This window comes from Crocuta crocuta, unplaced genomic scaffold, assembly GCF_008692635.1.
Source record: "Crocuta crocuta isolate KB4526 unplaced genomic scaffold, BGI_CrCroc_1.0 scaffold791, whole genome shotgun sequence".
In the NCBI taxonomy this organism is placed as follows: domain Eukaryota; kingdom Metazoa; phylum Chordata; class Mammalia; order Carnivora; family Hyaenidae; genus Crocuta; species Crocuta crocuta.
This window is the reverse complement of record NW_027532408.1, coordinates 769,098-792,334: the sequence shown is the minus strand read 5'-3', so window position 1 is coordinate 792,334 and position 23,237 is coordinate 769,098. Positions and strand designations below refer to the sequence as shown.

At 45.3% G+C, this 23,237-nt stretch overlaps 1 protein-coding gene across 1 annotated transcript in view; it reads right to left on the bottom strand.

Moving 5' to 3' along the window:
- Positions 1-23,237, bottom strand: part of PPM1H (protein phosphatase, Mg2+/Mn2+ dependent 1H) — a 259,966-nt gene that overhangs the window by 33,018 nt on the left and 203,711 nt on the right. The window contains exons 9-10 of the mRNA XM_077778812.1: positions 11,646-11,709; positions 7,989-8,096 (exon numbers count right to left, since the gene is read on the bottom strand). Coding sequence (XP_077634938.1) covers positions 7,989-8,096; positions 11,646-11,709 — 172 coding nt within the window. The remainder of the gene's footprint in view (positions 1-7,988; positions 8,097-11,645; positions 11,710-23,237) is intronic.

Below are 23,237 nucleotides of genomic sequence, written 5' to 3'. Positions count from 1 at the left end.
TTGGGGGGGGGGGGGCCGGGGAGAGGAGAGCCCACAGCTAGCCAGTGCATAAACTTAATCTGGGGGTGGTGGTGGTGGAGGACAAGAATAAGAAGTTTGAAATCCAAACCACGGTTTCTGGTCTAACTTTACACTAGCTATAAAGTTATTTTCATCCCAGGCACCTGTGTCTATGTTTTTAATTGTTCAGAAAACTCAGAGGGGGAAAAAAAGCATAAAATTAGTTTTCCTCTTCAGGCCTCCACAAACAGCATTCTTCCCTCTTCTTAAGCTAGAGAGCAGTTTATTTTTAAGTTTTAGACAATTTCACTCTGCTTCATCCCCTAAATCCAGTCTGCCATCAGTTTTCATTATACTGTTGTTGTTATTGGGGTTTTTGGAAACAAAACCATGTACCTCCCTTTTCATTGTCCCGGCCCTTCCCTAGCTTTTTGTCCTCCTGTTAGTTTCAGTTCTACACGGCCGCCCGCCTGCCTCTCCGCACCGCACATCCCCGCCCATGTGCTCTTACAGGCCCACACCCCAACATTTACCATGCTGCCCCCTCGCTGAAGCCCTTACCTACTGCCTTGGGTCCAGTTCCATGCCCTCCATAATCGTCAGCTTCGTTACCGCTAACAGCCCTTCAGAGCTATCTTCCGACCCCATGACCCCATACGGCAGATTTTACTTCATCCCAGACTCATTCCTGCTTCCTTCTTATTTTTGTCCTCCTTCCATGATTGTATAGCCCTCTCTCCTTCTGAATTCCCCTCCTCTCTTAGGAAGCAGGAATCACAGGGTCTATGGCTGATCATTCTTTCACTAGTCCCCCATCCAACTTGTCCCAAAATTCTAATGCTCTTGAGAACATGTTCCCTAGGGTGCTGCTCAATAAACACTACGGGACCCAGGATCTCCATGTGAAGAGCCACTGCAACTTAGTGGTCTTGATGGAACTGGAAGAGGATTAGGAGTGAATATTTATTATGCCATGTGCTGGCTAAGCACTTACATAGGTCATTTAATTTGTTCCTTAAGTTCCCACGTCTAACGACCCTACTGTCTTCTTTTTATTGAAGAGGAGGCTGAGATTTAGGTAGAGTTCCTTTTTCCGTGTCACCCAGCTAGTAAGAGACAGGGCTCCAAGTCAACACTGATTCCCAGTCTGAATTTTTAAATACTACCTCACACCACCTCCTAAGGTGTTTTTGAGAGGAATTTTGTTTTGTTTTGTTTTGTTTTTAATTTGGGTGTGTATTTTTCCCACCTTTAAAGTTTTTTTTAATAGTATATTGTCAAGTTGGTTTCCATATAACACCCAGTGCTCATCCCCATAAGTACCCTCCTCCATGCCCATCACCCCTCTCTACTCCCCCCACCCAAGTTTACCCTACTCTACCACCTAAAGATAATTACTGTTAACATTTTATTAAATTTCCTTCACGTGTATATTTGTATACACACGCATATACCTTCTTACCAACTTAATGATCACACTCTTTGTATACACAACCATATTCTGTTTCACTTAATATAGTACAGGTTTTGCCCTGTGTCATTATGCATCAATATTGTTTTTTAATGAATTGTTCAGACTGCAGAAAGTACACAGTACAATAAAACAAGCTCTTTCCCAAAATGGGACTTTGGCTTGGGGTATGAAAAGCTACCAAGAATAAGAAGACTTTAAATGTTGTCAACCATGAGCTTTTTAAAACTTTTCTCTAAGGTTTATTTTTATTTTTGAGAGAGAGAGAGAGAGAGAGAGAGCGCGTGCGCGCGCGAGCAAGTGGGGGAGGGTCAGAGAGAGAGGGAGACACAGAATCAGAAGCAGGCTCCAGGTTCTGAGCTGTCAGCACAGAGCCTGACATGGGGCTCAAACTCACAAACTGGGAGATAATGATCTGAGCCGAAGTCAGATGCTTAACTGACTGAGCCACCCAGGTGCCCCAATGATGAGCTCTTGACTTTTGTTCATGTCTTCATGGGAGACAAGAGGGGGGCTGAAGCAAGACAGTCATTATCTCTTAATATGGGCGTGACTACTGGGGATCCCTAAGTATAAAGCCTTCCAGAAACTGACGGGAAAGGAAGACTAGTACTTCCTGACCATCTCTGACCATGTACGAGACCTAGTGCCAGGCAGCTCCATAGTTTTTTTTTTTTTTTAAGTCTGTTTTTGAGAGAAAGAGACAGAGCACAAGTGGAGGAGGGGAAGAGGGAGACACAGAATCTGAAGCAGGCTCCAGGATCTGAGCTGTCAGCACAGAGCCCAACGTGGGGCTCGAACCCACAAACCGCGAGATCATGACCTGAGTCAAAGAGGGACACTTAGCTGACTGAGCCACCCAGGCGCCCCTCTGCAGATGTTCTTACTTGCTTTTCCTGGCACCTTGTGAATAACAGGTATTTTCACCTCACCTGAGGGAAGGGGAAGGCAGCCTAAAATAGCGCAGGTCACGTGGGCATTCAGATACTGGAGTCTAGGGTCTTCCTTCTCTTGGAGAAGGCAGTTTCAGATGAAAGAAAAAAATAGATGAAGAAAAGAATGAGCTAAATGAGTCATCTGCAATTATGAAAAACAGCTGACAGGAATCTCGAACACCAGGGAAAAGAAGAAGGAAGCAGAGAGAAAACCGGGCTCCTTGTGGCTCAGTTTGGCAGGGGGAGAGGGAGAGGGGGTGCAGATGGAGGAGGGGGGTTGGCTTTGCAAACTGGCCTCCACTCGGGAAAAGACATCATTCTTCCAAGAGCCCAAAAGGGGGCCAGGGCAGTCCTGGAGTGCAGGCCGGAGAGCAGGCCGCACGAAGAGGAAGGCTAGTTCTAGGGAGGGCCTGCTATGGGTCAGGGAGGGCCACGGAGCAGAGAACATTTGCAGGTTTAGGCTGCAGACCTGCACTGCAGTGCCCGAGTAATGGACGCATCAGGAAGCGTGCCGGACTGGGGTGGGGAGGAGAAATGCTGGAAAAGACGCGCGGCAAGGCTGGGCTCTAGCGCCTCCGTTCCCAGACCCTTTCCTTCTCTGCTTGAACTCCGTCAGGATAGTATAGGGAAGGTGAATATTGATGAGTTTCACTGAGCAAGAAGAAGTGAGACCTGGTTGAGGCGGTTTCTCTTCCATGGGAAAGGCTGCACCTTATACTGGGACATGGAGAGAACACGATGCTGTGGACCAGATGAGAGTCAACACGCCTCCACATCCAGTGGTCAGGCCAAGGCCCGGGTGGCGGGGGCCTCTGGTGGAATTCAGTTCCTGGCCAGAAATCCCTGTCTTAGACCTTGGAAGACAGGAGGGAGGCTCAGCAAACCTGGCGGCTGCTCTCTGGGTTTGGCAAACACGAGATTTTTCCAGCGCCTTGTGTTTCAGTGAAACTGAAAATGTGTTTGGCTAGAAACCCTTCTCTAATTTTTAAACCCCTGAGCATTTTTTTACATAAATTTGATACACATGTTTTTGTCTTATTTTTATTTAGCTCATCAAATCGAATTAGGAGCTACAATGATGAAGGGAACAATGCTTATTTCCAAGAAGATTTTGGAGACTTTCTACTTAGAACTAAATCACATTTTCTCCCCAACTGTTAAAATTACCAGACTGAGCCGGATTTGAAATTTAGAAACCAAATGTGAAATAAAGACCCATGCTTGGCAAAGATGGAGCCTAGCAGGGGAATGTTCTTAGGAAGTTACAGTTAGAGAGTCAGGGTGGGCGTGGGGTGGGGGTGAGGGGATGCAGGCAGGAAAGGAGGCAGTGATTCTTCAGTCGATGGTTTAGATAAATTTACGTGGCTTCCCATGCTCCCCCAAAAAAGCCCGCTAGCCACTCTCTGGTGTTTGAGTTTATCACTACCACCCAAGAAAGAAGAGTTGCTGCCCCAAGAATGGGAACGAGGGGGTCCCCTGCATCGGTCTTCCACACTTCTCTGTGGTAGGCGATTCCAGCTGCTCCTTCCCTTCCCTCTAACCTCCCCCTCCCCGTTCCTGGTTCTGGCTAGGGCCTCTCCATCTGGAAGCATTTAAAATGTACAATGATTTTAATCTCGTGCAAAGGAATCTTGGGATCTAAACTACATACCCATTAAGCTAAATTATACGTGCACAATCTTATTTTGCACAATTCTGTCTGGCCCAGGTTGGCACACACTAAAGGCTATTATGGTCTATCCCAATTACTTTCTCTACTACGCCATCGTTTTCTATAACTTCAGCCCAAGGACAGCAGTATTTCTCTGAGAAACTCGAGCTGCGTAGGTCCCAGGACAAAGATCCTCTTAGAGTCCCTCAAACCTGTACTGAGAGCCCCTCGAACCTCGTGGACACTGTCCAAATAAATTACTTTGCACTCAGCTTCTCTCCCCTACAGACCCTAATCAAATTAGATTGACCTGGGTACAAGTACCACTTGTTACTTAATAAATGTACAACCTTGGGGGAGTTATTTCACTTCCTTGCATCTCAATTTACCAGTCTGTAAAATGGGCATAATAATCATATGTACCTCATAGTGTTGTTGTGGGATTAAATGAGATACATGTGTAAAATACACAGTTAAGTTGTCTGGCCCAGACTATGAAGTTAATAGATATTACTTGTTACTGTTACTATGAAAACTACACTTTAGTGAACTCTACAACTTTTCTAAGAGCACTTATATTTTTGCAGAGGTGGCCGGTTTCCTTTCAAACATGTCCACCCGCCCAATCCCTCACCAATGCCAAACCACCCAACCCAATTCCCTACGAACCAGCATTACTCTAGATGGGGGACATGAGGTTTCTGATCAACCAACTGGGATTTTTCATCAGTCCCCAGGCAGTCTTCCATGCATGCCCAAGTTTTAAACCTACAGTCTCAGAACTCTATAATCTGCATAGAAATCATTCTCCTTCAAACCAAACCAAACTTCTCACTTTATCTAGAGAGCATAGCTATGTGTGGAAGCGGGGGAGAAAGAGGTTTTCACTCTGCTTCAAGAAGCAAAGTGATAGTGTTCCCTAAGGACCCCTCCACCACCACCAAGAACATGAGTCACACTTCATCTGTCCCTTTTACAAAGAAGAAAGGGGATGGCACCATTTAACGGGTCTGATGAACGGCTTTCTCTCAAAGGGGGAAATATAGAATCTATGAGTCTAGTATTTGTTGTTTCCTGGCCAGGGGTAGTTTCAGCAATAATTCATGGATCCTGATGTTGGCCAGAATAGAGTAGTCAGGGATCCACCTTGGACATTTTAGGTAGCACTGGTCTTGATCATGCAGAATTGCTCTGAGGACTAAAAGAGACTCTATGGGCTCTTGGCAAATGGTAATTATTATTTCCACCAAGCTGGCCTCACTTGAAATCCTGGGTGATAATCAGGAAATGTGTGTGTCTTCCATGCCCTATATTCATTGGAGATGTCCCCCTCTGTGGCTTCCTAGCCTCCAGTGGCTAGATGTATTTTGAAGGCCAGCCTCAGCAATAAAGACTTGAAAAGAACCACCCCCTTGCTCACAGCCCTGCTAAGGGGTGGACCTTGGTGGCTGTTTGTGTCCATGGCTCTGGGGAAGACAATATGAAGAGGCAATTTATAGGCTGGGAAGTCACTTGTGGCCTGGTATAAAAAGTGAGTCGACAGGGCACCTGGAAGGCTCAGTCCGTTGAGTGTCTGACTCCTGGTTTTAGTTCAGGTTATGATCTCAGTTTGTGGGTTTGAGTCCCAAGTTGGGCTCTGCACTGACAATGAGAAGCCTGCCTGGGATTCTGTGTCACCTTTTCTCTCTGCCCCTCCCTCTCATGTACTTGCTTGTTTTTTTCTCTCTCTCTCAAAAAATAAACAAACATGAACAAAAAATTAGTCCAGTCAATGAGATTCCTCTCTGGTAATCTGGAATCAAGAGTGAGAAACTGGGTTGGTAGCAGAGACACATGGAACATGACTGGCTATGTTAAGGGCAGAACACCCTCATGAAGGTGACAGATTCCCATTGCTGAGGCTCACCAGGGGTGCCTTGATTCCAGAATCACTCTCCCATAAAGGCTGGCTGTTCACGGTTCTTCCTCTGGACACCATAAACCTTTTTTCCAATATTAGTGTAACAAACACCTCCTCTTTTGAGTTAGCTTGAGTAGGTTTTGGTTTCTTCCAACAAAAAAAGCCTTCAATAAAACAGCACCCACCAGGCCACCTGGGTGGCTCAGTTGATTGAGTATCTGACTTCAGCTCAGGTCATGATGTCACAGTACATGGGTTTGAGCCCCTTGTCAGGCTCTGTACTGACAGCTTGGAGCCTGCTTCAGATTCTGTGTCTCCCTCTCTCTCTCCTCCTCCCCTGCCCATGCTCGTGCTCTCTGTCTCTCAAAAATAAATAGACATCAAAAAATTAAAACTAAAAATAAATAAAAAATTAAACAACAAAAAATTACAAAAATAAAACAACCCCTACTCTTGGGAAGAACATGCAGATGGAGCTGTATCTAAACATTCTGGGCATTTCTGATGCAAGGCATTGCTTTAACAGGTAGTTACACAGAATGCAAACACCACGGTTCCTGACTCACCTCTCTCTGGCTCCCCTGTATTGTAAAAATTGGAAAGGTTAAAGCTCTCTCCTTCAACCTTCCTTGCAGCTGGGGAGGTCATGTGACACAGTTCTGGCCAATGAGACACAAGTGAGTATAGGTTGGAGCAGGCAGGCTGCTACCCCTCTTTTCATGCCTTGCCTGAAGATGTTATTGCTTAAAGCTGCTGCTATCATCTTGCAACCACGAAGGAAAAGTCAGAGCAGCAGAGATACTGACCCTAGTGCGCTAGAGGTGATGCACCAACACTAGCAGCCACCAAACTCCAGCCTCCTTATTAGGTGAAAAGAATAGAGCCTTAACCTTAATCTATTACTTAGATTTCTCTGTAACTTAGAAAAGCAAAATGTTTTCTAAAGATATAACCTGAAACAGAATTTAATGTTTCCTGTATCATAAGAAAAAATGTGTTGTTGGTTTCTTTAACATTAGTTTCAGGAGGGGGAAAATTTTTTTAATGTTATTGTTGAGAGAGAGAGAGAAAGCGCATGCGCGCAAGCGGGGGTGGGTCAGAGAGAGAGGGAGACACAGAATCTGAAGCAGGCTGTCAGCACAGAGCCCGCTCGATGAGGGGCTCGAACTCACAAACCTTGAGATCATGACCTGAGCTGAAGTTGGATGCTTACCTGACTGAGCCACCCAGGTGCCCCAGAAAAAAAAATTTTTTTAACCAAAGATATGACAACCTGTTTCTCAGTTAACTTCTCTAAATATCAGCTGAGTGATACAAGTTCTGCAGGAAATTAAAATCTATGAGGGGATAAAGTATATACGTGAACAAGTATGATATAAGGCAGAGAGTGGAAGTGCTCTAAAAGGTAGCTGCTTTATGTGTATCGATATAGAGAGAGACGTTATTTCCGGATGGGGGAGGGAGAAATAGGAAAGTCTCCACAGGAGAAGCATGTGAGTTAAACCCTAGAGAAAAAAAGAATTTGGAGTTTGTAGACAGGGAGGAAAGGCATTCTAGTCAAAAGGAATAGTTTAAGCAACTGTGGGAAACTGAAGGCCATGTGCAGGAAGGACACAGCAAATTCTTTTTGGTAAGTTTAGAGGAACAAAGAGCAAATTTTTGGTCTAGAAAGTCAGACAAATTACAATAAGCCTTGAGTGCCAACCAAAGGAGTCTGGGCTTTATTCTCATAGCCCCGGGATGTGGTCTCTGAGCAATCAGGGGTCAGAATGCCTGTTTGACGACAATATGTGGGATGGATTGAGAAGGCAGGAAATGCCACTCAGGGGCTATGCAACAACCACCTGGGCAGGAAGTGAGGAAGGTTTGAAGCAGGACAGTCAGAGTGAGGATGGAGTGGGACGTAGGAACACTGCAGAAGCACATGTGACGAAAGGGGGCTCCTGTCTGGGTGAGAGGTGCAAGCCGTGGGAGGAAGCATGTAGAAAATATTTGATTGAACAAAATAGAAACAAAAACCTCATGTAGTACCTCTGGAGCTGAAGACAGGAATGGTTTTATGTAGATGTTGGAGTCATGCACCTTCAGGTCATGGTCCCCAAGTCCCCGGGTCACTCCAATAGTTGCCATTACACGGGCCTAGGAGTATAAGCAGAGGGTCATCAGAAACACATACAGAGAAAGCATTCCTGGCACAATGTGGCTGCCACACGCCAAGAAAACACATTACTTTTCCAGTTCTTTTTGTCTCTCTCCAGATCCCCTGCTCCTAACTTAACATGGGTAGCTATTTCCAAAGAAGGGCTTGCCAAGATCACTTAAGTACTTAAGGAGTGGTTTTTCTACCAATTATCTTAAGTTTAATGGGCTGCTGCTGTCTCTTTTTGGCTTTCTTTTGTAGAGACTGGAAGGAAGGGCAGCCAGTAAACTAAATCAACACGTGGGTGATGTCTATAGCCCCTGAAATCAGTTCAAATCAAATCCAACACAATCTGTCCATCCATCCGTCCGTCTGTGATACACCCACCCTTATAAGTATTTGTTCAACACAACTGCCATGTCTCTAGTTCCTGACAGGCACTAGTTAAAAGATTAAAAAAAAAAAAAAAAAAAAAAGGCAAAGGCAGCTTCCACCCTCCCCAAGTTCATATATTACACTTTATAGTAGAGAAAAGAAACTCTTTGAACTTTGTAACCTGTCCTAACATCCCTACCAATTCCCTCTGGGTGGAAAGGAACAAAATGTCACTTTCTTATAACAACACAGAGACCTCAGGGTTGAGACCTCATCACCTGTGCTTTCCAGATAATAAATGAACAGTTTTCTGAATGCTTAAGGAAATAATACTATTATACTAATGCCTGCACAGTCAACCTTCTACCTCCTGGGATGCCACAGATCTGATCTACCCAAACATTTACTGAGCACCTACTATGTGCAGGCACCATGTTGTGGGGGACAAATATCTAAGGACTTGTACCTATTATAAAGGACTTTGCTTAGGGAGATCAGAGGTGCATATCTAACTAACAATATGTAAAATATGGCCAAGTGCTGAAAGACACATAAGCCATGGGTTATATGAGTACAGAGGAGGTAAAAATCCTGCTGAGAAGGTTCCCTGGAGGTGGTGGCACTACGTTTTTAGCAGAAGGATGGGCAGCACTGGGATGTGTAAACACAGAAGGATGGAATGAAGGTCATTCTCGGTAGAATGGAGTCCAGTGGCTGAACGCTTGGATCTTCAATAATATATCCAGTGTAGTTTCATGGGGAGACCCAGGGCTGAATACACCTGGGCTTGAATCCTCGCTCTAGTGTTTGGGTGTAACAACAGTAACTTACACATGCTAAGAAACATTAAAATCTAACACATTACTATCATCTTCATCCTGTTTTCCCAAAAAGGCTGCGGGATTTTGGTGTAGGTTTCAGAAGATGGGCAGGTTTACATTAAAGTGGAAATGAAACCATGACTTATTTTTTTAAAGGCACACATTAGAGGAGGTAAAAGGCAGATGCAAGATGAAAAGCCTGGGGACTTCTGGTCAGGTGGGCTACAGAAGCTCTCTGTTCTGTGGGGAGCTGGATCGGCTGGCTCCCTACTAGCTAAGAAGTGTCCAACCCTAAATGTGAAAATTCGGAGTCCCTTGCCCTTCTACCCTCCCCACTGCAATGGCAGCTCCTCTGGCTAGAAAAGCACAGGTGGGTGTTTTTAGTCTAAAGAAATCTGATGTTTCTGCTAGTTACCGAACTTGTTTACAAAGTATGTAGGTGTTACCCACACAAATCTTTAAAAGCACTGGCAGAAATAAAATCAAAAGTTACGGCAGTGTAAGTATTCCGGAGCTTCTGGGTGGGTGTATGCAGACGGGAAAGACAAAACCCCTGCCAAGGATCTACACGGAACTGACAGGTTAAGTTGTAACAATTTCTCAAGAGCCCACTGACGGTGATCTTGTGCCGCTTTACTGCCGGGCAAGTCTGGAACAGATCGGAGCCACGGCAGCTTTTAAAACAGGCCATCAGGTACAACGACAGAACTTGCCAGCTGCCTATCACAGAACTGGCAAGCCCTAATTAACTGAAATACTTGAGAGACACGATGTCCCGGTGAAAGGAACACTGGCTTAACGGGAAAGGCCTCTGCTCCCTTAAATCCTATACTGATTGTCTTCTAAGAACACATTATTCCATTTTCCTTTGGTATGGAGGACAGTGTACTGTACATAACTGAAAACTTTATTTAATCCTGATGCATTTATTGCCAGGTCCTGGGCCGGGCAGATACTAGGGATGCAAAGAAAATAGGAGGTGGCGCTGAGCTTCCTGGAACTCGCTGGGTGTAGCAGGGTCTTACTGAGAACCTCAGCCCCACACAGAGCGGTAGCTGCAGGCATAGGGCACTGGGCTGAGGATGTGCATTCACCGTACCCATCATACTGAAAGGCACAGGTAACACTATCAGCAACAGAATGGTTTTCTGCTGTGATTCTCAACCAAGGATGGTGAGGTGGGAGGTGGTCCATTTCCATGAACAGGGAAAGATCGTTTGAAAGATGATCCCTGTATGATTCAACATTCATGTTTCACTCCCCTGCACGAAACGTCTCCTTGTACTGAAATCACTCCTACCCTGAGCCGCAAACCTAAACCTGCGTGCTCTCTCACACACGTATGGCTGGATGCCTGAGCACACATGCACATGCTCACAACTGCGGGTGAAGGCATCCTTCGGTTTTATAAGAAGTCACCACTTCCTCAAAAAAAAAAAAAAAAAATCCCATCAAAAACTGGAAACATTCGGTGGAAGATTCTTTTTAACGTGAGCCCATTTTTCACATCTAATTGGAGGTCTCAGCACAGAGTGAAGTGTGTTCATGCTCAGAGGAAGAAGGCAGTGGCTCAGAAGCGGTTTGTTCTCACTGGAAACCATCTGAAAGCTTCCTCATCCCCAGTCCAGGAGGACCACCTCCTCTAGCCTCTCTCTGCTCACAGACTAGGACGGACAGCCTTCCTTTGCTCCACAGTGCGCCTGCTCCTGAGGGTGTCCTTCCCACGGGAGCCCTGGAAGCGCGTGACCAATGCTCCTTGCGAGCTCGGCCTGGGCTCTGGTCCCTGAGCTCCATCCAAGTGAAGCTTTGGGTCTCCTTGCCCGGGGCAAGTGGAGAAGCAGACCTGCAGAATCTGAACTTCCGTGGCGGCGTGGGAGAGCTCTAGAAGCGGGTAGATGGCCGTGGCTCCACACGTCTTACCACCCTGGCTGGCTGTGTGGCTGCCTGAGTGGCTTTCACCTCCGACTCGCCGCTGCCTCTGCTACCGAATGGACAGACTGCTGCCGGCTCTGCCTGCCTCATGGCTTGGTGTCAGAAATATAGTGAGATGACGTATGTGGATGTGGTCATGTTTCAACACAGTCAAAAGCTATGGAAAATAGATTTGAGCAGGAGAATGTCATCTTCACCAAACAGACTTTCGTCCCTTGTGCTCACCGCTCCCCGCCCTCTCCCCCAGTCCTGCCACCTTGGACCCTCAAGACAGGAGGCCTGCAGGATGATGGAAGCTGATATTCTTCCAAACCGTCAAGGCTATAAAATCACAGTCTGCTGAGCGGAACACAGGGACTCCACCGGCTGTGCAGAGGCAGAGCCTTGTTCTCTCAGTCCGGGGGAAGTGCACATGCCTACCTTCTTGCCTTCTCCATATATAAGGGGAAACTTCAAGTCATCATCCTCAATGGTTTTGTATGCCCTGTAGGGGGATAAACAACATTAACAAAAAAAGGTTTGCACTCAATCAGCGACCCGCTGCCCTGACACAGGCGGCTAGGTACTTCATTCTCCCGGACACTCCATCCATCACTCACTGCACTGCCAGTCTCTTTGTGCATGGAGTTCCTCTTCTTACGGAATCGCCAGTAAGTGTGCACGCGTAATTAACAAATCAGAAAATATCAAGTCTCTATTTACTCCTAAAGGGAGAATAAGGTGGTATGTTCATAACTGGCAAGAAGGGGAGATGGGTTTCTGTCCTATGTGTTTCGTGCCTGTATGATAACGAAGTGCCCCAGCAGCAGTGACAAGAGTCTTGTCCTTAATCCAGAGCTGGAAAACAGCAGAGCTCAGTGGCCGATGGGGTGTGAAACTGCTCCAGGAACTGGTTCTGACCTTCAGGGGTTGTTTATACCAAAGCAGTCTGGTACTGGGATGGCTGGAAAAGGAATATATTTAGAGCCTGTTTGACCTCAGTGTGATATTCAAGGTTGGCAGAAAATTCTTTGTTTCACAATAGCTATTAAATGGCCATTCGACACACGGAAAGAAAAGCCAGTTGATGCTTCAGTGGCTTATTCCAGACATGGTTGTCCAAATGCCATTACCTACACAGCAGAGGCTGGCCAGGCTAACAAAGGAGAGAAAATGAAGTGTCTTGCAATTTTGCCCATAAGAAGTTAAAAAACAAACAAACAGCAAAGGAACATGGCACTTGGTTACTAATAGTATCACCCTGGGCAAGTGACTCCACCTTTTTTTTTTTGGTCTTAGTTTCCTTATCTATAAAATTAGGATAATCATAGAGGATGTAAAGGGCTTAGCACAGAGCCTGGCACTTGGGAAGTACTCACTTGGTGGTAGCTATTACTAATATTTCCTAGATAACAAATACTTGGCACCCCAGTTCCCCTTCTTGTAAAATGGGGAAAGCACTGCCTGTTCATCACCTCAAAGAAGTATTAGGGACACTAAGTAAAAACTGGGGTAGCTACTAGGTTAGGTGCTAGAAACAAGACACTTCTCAGAAATAATGTTTCCTGAGTGCAGAAAGAAAACTAATTTGTGAAATGGGCTCCTAATTTTGGACATATACAGGCATCTTGAGAGTGAGCATGAAATCAAATTACGGGAGCTCTTGCTACACAAAAGAATGCAATCCAATTCAAAAACAGTTCAACCCCAAAGCTAATGTTAGGACATCCTTATTTCTTGGGAAGATATTTAGGTAAGTTGCTCCTTCCCAAGGGATCAGTGAATCTTTGGCACCAGATGTGCCCAGGCTTCCTGGCCAGCCCTGAGCAAGCGAGTGAGCCTCTCTGGACATCAGAACCCTTATTAATCAGAGAGAGGGGGAAAATGAAACTTACTGGTGGGGTTGAGGATGAAGATGGGCTAATGACTGTGCTGAGATTAGGAAGTATTGAGCACAGTGCCCGGCACATGGTGAGACCTTGATAAATGCCAGTTGCTGGTTAGAGCCATCAAGTAAGCCCAGAGGTACTCTAGGAATTCAATTGTCAAAAACAAAACAAACAAACAAACAAAAAACTGTACTATATCCTTTCCCGAAATCTATCAAATTAACGCGAGGTGGAAACAGCCACTGTGATGTTTTTATATTCATATGAACTATTTAAAATGCGTTGGTATACAAGTCACTTGGGGAACAAATAGAACTATTATTAGAATACACTCAGCTTGGGGATTGAGTGAGTTCTTAGCACAGTGGTTCTCAACCCTGGCTGCATGTGGAATCATCCTGTGAGGGCTTTAAAAAATCCAGATGCCCATGGGATGCCTGGGTGGCTCAGTCAGTTAAGCATCCAACTTTGGCTCAGGTCAAGAACTCAAGGTTTGTGAATTCAAACCTTGTGTCAGGCTCTGTGCTGATAGCTTGGAGCCTGGAACCTGCTTCGGATTCTGTGTCTCCCATTCTCTCTGTTCCTCCCCAATTTTCTCTTTCTCTCAAAAATAAAGGTTAAAAAAATTTTTTTTTTTAAATCCAGACTCCCAGGTCATAGTTCAGAGCAATTAAATCTGAACCTCCAGGGATGAGAACCAGGCACTGGGATTTTTTTTTTTTAAGCTACCAGATGATTCTAATTTGTAGCCAGAGTTGAGGACCACTACTATAGACCAAGTGTCATTAGCTCATATTCAAAATCAGTTGAGCAATTAGCTTGACCCTAAAGATGATAGACTATATGGCTCAAAGGACAGGAGAGAAATGGTCCGGGAGAGGCTCTAAAGTGGGCGTGCGCACGCCTTGTGGACGAGGCCAGGAGAGGGACTGGCGCCTGAAGACTAAGATCCAGGAGTCAGGAGATTAAAAGGGAGGCAGAAGGTAGCAGCTCCAGCACCAGTGACTGGAAATTACTTAGAGATCAGTACAGACAGGCTCATAGCACTCTTAACAGGCTTGAAAAGGCAGCCACAGAGCTGTTCTCAGATCCCCTGAAAGCCCAGGTCATCAAATTCTCTCAGGGCAGAGACCTTCAGGAGCATGACGTCTGTGTTACCACAGCTCCAAAAGACACACACTCACCTGGGAGTTGTCACCCACAAGGTCAAGTGCAAATTCTAATATTTTAGTTGCTATATTTTCATCTTCGAAAACAACAAAAGTAGTAAAAATAGAAACGAAACTTTGAAAAAGGCTTATTCTGTTCCTGCCATTACTGGTTTTCAGTCACGTAAGAGCCCTCTCCCCTGCTGTCACCAACCTAGGAGAAGGGTGAATAACTACAAATAAAGAAGTACAACACCCTCTCCCTCTCTACCTTTCTGGGTCCTAAGCACAGGCCACCATATAAAGGTAGGCAGACTTCCTTTTTCACAGTGAAAGTCTGGTATGATAAAGGATAAAACAAGTTTAAACTGGCAGCTTTATTAACGTCTGTATGAATTAGTGATAGCTAATGATCACAACAGCAGCTATGATTTACCGAGGTTGGCCCCACACTGGGCTTGGTGCTAGCTTGCTTTGTCTGAAATGTCTCCTAAGTTTGCAAGGTTTTATTTGAGGGGACTGAGGCTCAGAGAGGTTAAGTGATTTTCCCACGATCACATACCATCTTAGTGGCCTGAAGCTAGATTCCAACTTCCCCAGAAAACACACCAAAGAAAGGAGACTTCAGGGCTCAGCTCTGGGGATTCCTCATTCTAGCTGAAAAATCTGAGACAAGACCATTATTGTCGGCCTGTCAGTGGGAGAAAAGCAGGCACTGGATGAAGAAATGGGTCTTTTTGACAAAAGGCAAAAGGGAATTTTCTGTGTGACGCAAAAGAACAAAAGATGCCCACATGGGGACAAACCTGGGGGCTGTTTCACTACACAGTCCACAGGGAAGACAGCGGGAAGCTAGGGAAACACCAGGCTGTGTCCTCAGACCCTCCACTACTTACCAGGCATTTCACCTCTATTGAAGAGCCCGGCAGAGGCCTCTCCCACTGACAGCAGGCCTCCCTCAAACATGTGTTTGGGTTGAAGGGGGCCATTCCCGTTCCCACCCATTTGTAAGGCCTGTCTGCTGTTCATATTGCATGGTAGTTCACGCCCAGGCTGTAGACTCTGTTTCCAGCTCAGCCCTGGCTTCTACTGTTCTCAGCTGGGGGACACTGGGTTTGTAGTTTGAGCTCCAAGAGAGGAAGTTATTTGGGACCTATGATAAATAGAAAATGTCCAGAAATAGAAACAGAAGTTAATAGAAAAATGGGTGGTTCAGTCAGTTAAGTGTCGGACTCTTGGGTTTCAGCTCAGGTCATGATCTCAGAGTTCCTAGAATCGAGCCCTGGGTCGGGCTCGGTGCTGACTGCTTGGGATTTTGTCTTTCTCTCTCTTTCTGCCCTTCTTCCACTCTCATTCTCTCTCTCTCAAAATAAAAAACATTAAAAAAAAAAAAAGAAAGAAAAGAAAATGTCTATTCCTGGGGCACCTGGGTGGCTTAGTCAGTTGAGCGTCTGACTTCAGCTCAGGTCATGATCTCACAGTTTGTAACTTCGAGCCCCACATCTGGCTCGCTGCTATCAGCATCTCTCTCTCTGCCCCTACCCTGCTTGTGCTCTCTCAAAAATAAAGTTAAAATAAATAAATACAATTTTTTTTTGTAAAAGAAAAGTTCTATTCCTTCATATCAGATTCCATGATTTCTCAAATCTTGACTAAATGTGAAGATTCCAAATACCAACTACTTAATAGTTTCTACCATAATATAACTGACTAGAGATGATATTCAAATAGTTACTTGCTACAAGAAAGCAAAACTGAAAGGCTTAGGAAAGATTTCAGAATAACTCTTATTTTAGGTCAGTCCCTAATGAATAGTCATAAGGCCAATTGACAGAAAGATGAGAAAAAAAAATCAAGGCTTATAAAGGGCTAAATTAAAGGGCTTTTCCTAAGTGGAGGCAAGTTGCATTAAGGAAAGAAGTTTCCATTAAACATTTGTTTTTTAAGTAATGGTTTCCCTTGTAATGTTGATTTGGCAAAGCTGAAAAGACAAGGCACCACTGGTCCAGACCTACTGGAAAGAAAAGCATCACTAAGTCGGCTATACCTCCAGTGCAGGAGTCTCTGCTATAACAACATACCTCATACTGGTCCCTAGACTCTGTCATGGATAGTCACTGTCTGGGAGCTGTGCCGCAGACAGCATCAGCCCATTCCACTGGAGAGCAGCTGGGGAAATTCTTTCTTAAACCACCCAGTCAGCCATTGGAGTATTTTTCTTTTTTTAAATGTTTGTTTACTTTGAGAGAGGGAGAGTGTGAGTGAGAGAGTGGGGGAGGGGCTGAGAGAGGGAGAGAATTCCCAAGCAAAATCAGCACTGAGCCCGACCTGGGGCTTGATCTCATGAGCCATGAGATCAGGACCTGAGCCAAAATCAAGAGTCAGACACTTAACCGACTGAGGCACCTGGGGCCATGGGGGGTACCATTGGTGTATTTCAATGCCCTCTGCCTCCTAAGGCAAGAGAAAGGCACTCACTGTTCCCACCTCACTCACCCTCCCAGACCAAGTCAGCCCCTCTTCCTGCTCTCCCATCCTCCCTGATGACCTCAGCCTAGGTTCACAGGTGGCTTCCCACTCTTTCCCCTGCTGTTATGCTCAGGAATTTTACATGTGTGAATGATGCTTCTGGAATCCTGGCTTCGTAACTTCCTGATGATCTTCCTTAAGGCTCCCCAGCACCAAGGACATCCTTTCCTCAGAGACTCCCACAGTGAGCCGCCTCTCCTCTCTCACCAGGGCTCTCAGGGCACGTCCCCTCCATGGTTCCACCACTTTAACGACCTCCTGGCCACATGTGCTCATCATCCAGCCTCCACCTGTGAACGGTCTTTTGCCTGCTTTTCTTGCTGGCAGCCTAGAATTCCTCCCCTGCTTGATCTTCTAGTAAGAGGCAAATGCAATAGCAATGAATTGAGGGCTTCGTCTGTTGACACGCTATCAAATACTGTCAGCTCTACCTTCCCAACAAACAGGCCCAGTGCCTTCTCCTGCCCACACTATTGCAGTCCCCTCACCAGACCTCCCTGCAAAATTATCTAGGTAAGAGCAGATAGTGCCAGGACCAGAGTGATGGTGGCGAAGATGCTGAAAGACTGCTCCGTTTTGTCCTTTATCTCTATTCTCAGAGCACCCAGAGTAATTATTTTAAAATGTCAGATAGCGTCATTACCCTGCTCAAACCCCCCAATGATTTCCCCATCATACTCTAAATAAAAGCCAAGTAATGAAATGACCTTCTTTAACATTGCTCCCCTCCCCCAATTTTCTTCTTCCCCTTCTTGGTTTTATTTTTGTCCTTGTCATCCATTACCATCTAACATTTAAAGTATTTTACTTCCTGATACTTATTTTCTCAACTGCTCCCCTGCACCCCGCCTTCCCACATTAAGTTCTGTGAGGACAGAGGTATTCATCTCTCACCTGTGGCATCCCTGCTATTTAAGAGAGTGCCGGATGCATAACAAGCGCCCAACAAATAGTCCAGGTTGTAAGCAAATCAGTGAATGCTATCTACCTCAGGCAGTGGCTTTACTCTGTTCTACACATATTTACAAAACAAAAGCAAAGAGCTCTCTTGCTTTCCAGGTTGATGTCTCACCCACAGGCGCGTTCCTCGCCTCACCTGTCTCTGATCTCACCTGGCTGTGCGCTATTCTGTGTATTCTCTGAATATCTAAACTTAAGAGGTCCCTGCACAGGTGCACAGGTGTCCTAACACCCTTCTGATGAGTAGCATCTAGGACTCCTCCAGGATGAACACATCTCGTCTCAGGGGCAGGTTTTTTGGAGTTTTTTGTTTTGTTTTGTTTTTGAGTTAGAGAGAGGTTTGCTTATATTTACAGACTGGCCAACCAGCCTGCTAGCCAATCTCCTACAACCATTTCTCTCTTTTAACTGACAGCCCTCACTTCTCAGCTTAAAATTCCCCATTGGCTTTCCATATAAAATATAACCCAACGACAAGGCCCCATGTGATCTGATCTTTACACGCTGCTCTGACATCTGTTATCACGCCACTGTGCTCTGCTCACGCTAGCTCTTTGACACGCCATGGGGCCTTGCTGTCCCTTCTGCCTGTGCCGTTCTTCCCCCAGACCCTCCCAGCTTTCTCTGAGCGCTCAAGCTTATCAGGCTGCAGCTCTTCGTGATGCTCACACGGGACGATCTGAAACTACTTATTTATTAATTTTGTTTCCTTGTTTATATCTCCCCCTAGCCCTGCCCTGGAACATGAGCTCAATGAAGGCAGAGATTTGGGTCTTATTCACTGCTATTCCCTCCTATTTACAACTGTGCACACTGTGGATGTAAAGTAGACAAAGTAGATACTAGCTAAATGGATGAACAGATGGATGAAGGCTAGTACTTCCTCCTTAGCATGCATGCTTCCCTCTAAAGACATAACAAAGTCTTGGCTTTCCCATTCATTTTGCTTTAGTGGGATGCTTTTTTCATGACTGGAATTCAGGGCTGAATCCTTCCTATCAGTGATACCTTGGACTTCTTTTTATATCTTTACATTAAAATTTTAGGTTCACCTTTATTACCAATGTATATTCATAAATACTAAAGGTATTAAAGAATAGCACTTAGAATCTTCTTGTCTATCACTTTCTCTTGATAATTCCTAAGTTCTATCTCCAGAATGGTAGTTTTTTTGTTATGTGCTTCTCTAGGGTATATAGTGTTACCTAGACATATATCTTCCAGAATAACTTGCTAAGGCAAGTCTCCCACTAAGAAGATTCTTCCGTGTCTTTGCCTGATTCCTCCGTTCCCAGCCACAGTCCCCACTCGGACATCTTAACCCACATGCCAAGAACCTAAAGGTCACACTGTGACATCGTCCACCTCGATCATTTCCCACGATCTCCTTCCTCTCTCATATCAGGACTTCTAATTAGAGAGACAGAAATGCCACTTGTGTCCCTAAGTCTTGATTCCCTCAGCAATCCTTCAAAGTCATTTAAGAAGAATGTGACGCCTCCAAGGACTGCCTAATCCCGTCAATCCACTCATGATTCCAATGACACACACCAGTGAGTCACATTCTTCCACTCGCTGACCTCTCAGTGTGGCCCAGGATGCCTGTCTTCCCCTGGGAAGCTTTCCTCCTACATTCTCCCTTCCCTCTGCTGGTGTATCATCAGGGCTGGTAACATCAGGCCTGGAGTCAGAGGTTTTGAAGTCGCAGCTCAGTCTGCAAGCAAACCAGTTGTGTGACCTCGGGAGAGTCCTTCAACCTCACGGACCGTGCTTCTTCAGCAGGGTTCCTCATGAGAGGCTGCAGGGATTAAATGCAAATATGCCTGACAAGTCCTTTGGAAGGAAAAGGTGCTATTTAACCAAACTGCGGTCATTAACGTCTCAGGAGCCCCATTCTTTCCTCACTGCAGATGTAGAGCACAGTAACTGGTGAGCACAGGCAGGAGCACAGCACATCCCCACTGGAAAACTGCTTCTTGCTAAACGCCCAAGGCACCCCAGTTCATACTCTTTCTACTGCTGCTAATGGTATCAAAGCCTGAAGGACAGCACCTGTGCAACTTTATTCAGGAAAGTCCATTTATCTGCTCTAAAGTGAAGATAGAGACTCAGAAAGATACCTCGGAGCTAATAATCTGAAGGGGAAGCTTTGGGGTTGGCCTAAAATAGGCATAAAAGGAGACTTCTCCCCCCTCAACTAGAAGCTGAGTGCCCCTTCTGGGAGGAAGGTGAAAGCCACAGGAAGCGTCATTTTGCTCATAGCAGAATCCAAGTGTCAGACAGGCAGGGGCGCACTGCACGGGGCCTGAGCAGGTGTGGAAGGAGGCTGGTGGGCAGAAGCGTCCATGTCTTTGGTTCCCACTCCTGCTTCCTACCATGAAATCTCAACAAAGCTTAAATTCCAGGAGGCTGGGATGAAACACCACCTGGGCCTGGCTGGTCAGGAGTAGATGCATAACTGCAGCCCAAATGCCACTAGTGGCTTTTAAGAGCTTGGCACCACCCCAAGTCAGCAATTCACGGAATCCACAGAGGCTCTCCCCTGCCTCGCCTTTCTCCATACCCACCCTGCCCAGACCTTCCTGGAAAAAGCAACACAAAGTTGGCAGTCACCTCATGCTTCCTTCTTCCTGCCAGCCATCTGTATTTCCAAAGAAATCAAACTCAAAACCACAGAGCAGTAAATAGAGGCGGCTCTCTGCCCCTTGAGGAGGGCCTTCAACAGGCAACCTGCTCTCCCCCTTCACTGCATGAAAATCTACCTATGACTGTGCGTTTCCTTTAAAGTAACACAAGAATATTTTGTATTTTACTCAATCTTACTCGTATTTTTTAATATCTTCTTTCAAGTGGCCTTTTTTCCTGGTTTCAAAGACTCATAGTTAAGAAATCCCCAGAAATTTCTTAAATTTGTCTTTGGATCAAACTTAATATGCTGGGGAAATGTCACTGAGCTGTCACAGGGAGGAGGAATCTGAGCTACGCCTAATGATATCAGGCTCAAACCTGAGTTCTGAAATAGGAGAGGAAGCCATTGTGGCCCCAGGGTGAGTTGGAAGAGACTGAGAAATGTCCCATATGCAGCAGGTAGTTAGGGTTTAGAAAAATCCTTTAAGATATTTCTGAGCAAAGCCAACGTTTTTGCCACAGCTTGCCATTGTATAGCAGGCTTTAGTTCTTTGTAAATCTAAACTTGGGGAGATGGGATCATATTTTGATGCCTTGGATCCCTGGATTCTGTGGTAGGAGTTACTGTCAAGTGGAATCTTGATTACATGATTCCTGGGAAAGCTCCCTGTGGGGCCAAAGCTCTACCAACAAATGCTAACTTGTTTTCTCCTTTTGATCCTCAGAGCATCATTTAAATTACTTGAGGCTTGTAGGCCTGGAGCTATATACAAGCTGTTGTTCTTGTGCTAATACGGTACAACAGTGTGGATTCAGTCTCAAACAGTATGCTTGAATTATAAAAGTGTAATTGGTATTTGGTGATATAATTGAGGGGTGCAATGCCACCTAGCTTGTGTATATCTGGCTGTCTCTGAGAGAAACAAATCAAAGGGAGAACCTTCTGCCTTCTGGCTATCCCTCCAGAAAACCTTTTTCCACAGTGGGGCCCAAGCTCTGTTCCCTGACATTGTGGATGCCCTTGAGGAAATTCTCCAATTAATAAGGCTGACCCACATTACTGGAGAGTCTGTGGGAGGGGAGATGGGCTAAATGGGTGAGGGGCATTAAGGAATCTCTCCTCTGAAATTATTGTTGCACTCTGTGCTAACTAACTTGGATGTAAATTTAAAAAATAAATTAAATAAAATAATGCTGGAACTAAATAAATAGGCCTGACCCACAAGCCCTGGGAAAATGCCTACCTCACTCCTTCTTACCAACAGCATGCCTGAACCAGATCCCGCCTGGACTTCTAGAAGCGGTAACCGTTCTTCTAATTTGGCCTAAAGACGCCTCTTCCTAAACTGGGCCTGTGAGTGATAGCAAGAGGCATCAGAGCTCGCTTTCACTGCTCTGGCCCATGTTCTTGGGGACAGTCTACCGGCTTAGAGCAGATCCTGATAACCCAGTGTACACACAAACACATCTGGAAAGCGGTATTTACGCTTACTGTGTGATATACACCGAGAGGTCCTCTTCTCCCTACACTGGTTAATTTGTTTAAAATGCTCATCTCCATGCACTAAATTGCTTTCACAGCCCACTAATGGGTCCCTAGCCACAGCTGAAAATTTGGGTAAGGAAAAGAACCTGATCCTCATAGCTCCAAATCAGGAGCTCAGGTTTTGACCAGATGAGAACAATGGGTTCTACTAGAACCATTCATGAATATTTACTAGCACAGTTGCTGGTAATGTGGAGTTACATAATATAGATAAAGGTCATCCCTTAACTCACAGGCCCAAGGTTAGCAGTGGAAAAGGAGTCACACAAAGGAAAGTGCTTTCAATCAGTCTTTTGAAAGTGTAATTCGTCACGTGTGTATGAAAAACAGAACCAACCATATTCCAGGATAAAATATTCTGGATGACTTTTGGGGAGATTTCAGATTTAGAAATTATTTCTGATTCACTACCCACTTGGTGTGCATGAGCACATGGCAAGGAGAGCTTCATATTCTAATCAATAACATTTAGTTCTCCCACAGGTATGAATCACAGATCCTTATGTGATGAGCACACAAATATGGAATGATTTCTGCTTTCTCAGGGATCTTTTATTCTGAAACAAACATGAATTTCATTGACATTGGCCTTTACACTGTATGAAGCCAAGTCAATGTGTACACATTGGGAGATAACCAAAACTGATCCCATAGCCAGGAATGGTGGGGAGACAATAGCAAATATATTGTTCCCTACAAAGCGCTTTTACTGCAGAGGCCAGTTCCTCAAGCTGGTCTTGGAGCCCTCACTCACAAAGCTTCTGTCTCTTTGGACATACCAGTATTTGTACACAGGAGCACCAAGTCCTATGGTGTCCCCTCAGGGAAGCCCCTTGTGCACTGGACTCTACTTGATGCTACAGCATTTCAGTATTTCCATTTGAGTGTGAAACTGATAACATCACCTGGGGCAGAGCTCAAGTATCTCAAAGTAGGCATCAATGCTTTTTCAAGTCTTCTGCCTTATCATAAACAGCAAGAATTTTGCATAATAATCATATATATCACATTTATTTCAGCACACAAAACTATCCTCCCCTACCCCCAAAATCTTCCACAGTCTTCTGGAATCTTCTGCAGATCCTAACATTACTCGAGCCTTAAGGTAAGAAGCACAGGCTTGGCCAGTGGCTGTTGATCTTTACCCAAGGGAAGAACATAGCGCTCTGGGCTCCTGTATCCAGGTGGCCCCACTGTTTCAGACAATGGATGGTAAAGGCAACAACTGTCAAATCTCCTGCTGCCACCTCAGCTGTAACACTCACAGAGTCCAACACACCCATCACTGATTGGATGCTTGCTTTCTTCTGGGGACTTTTTTAATTAAAAATGT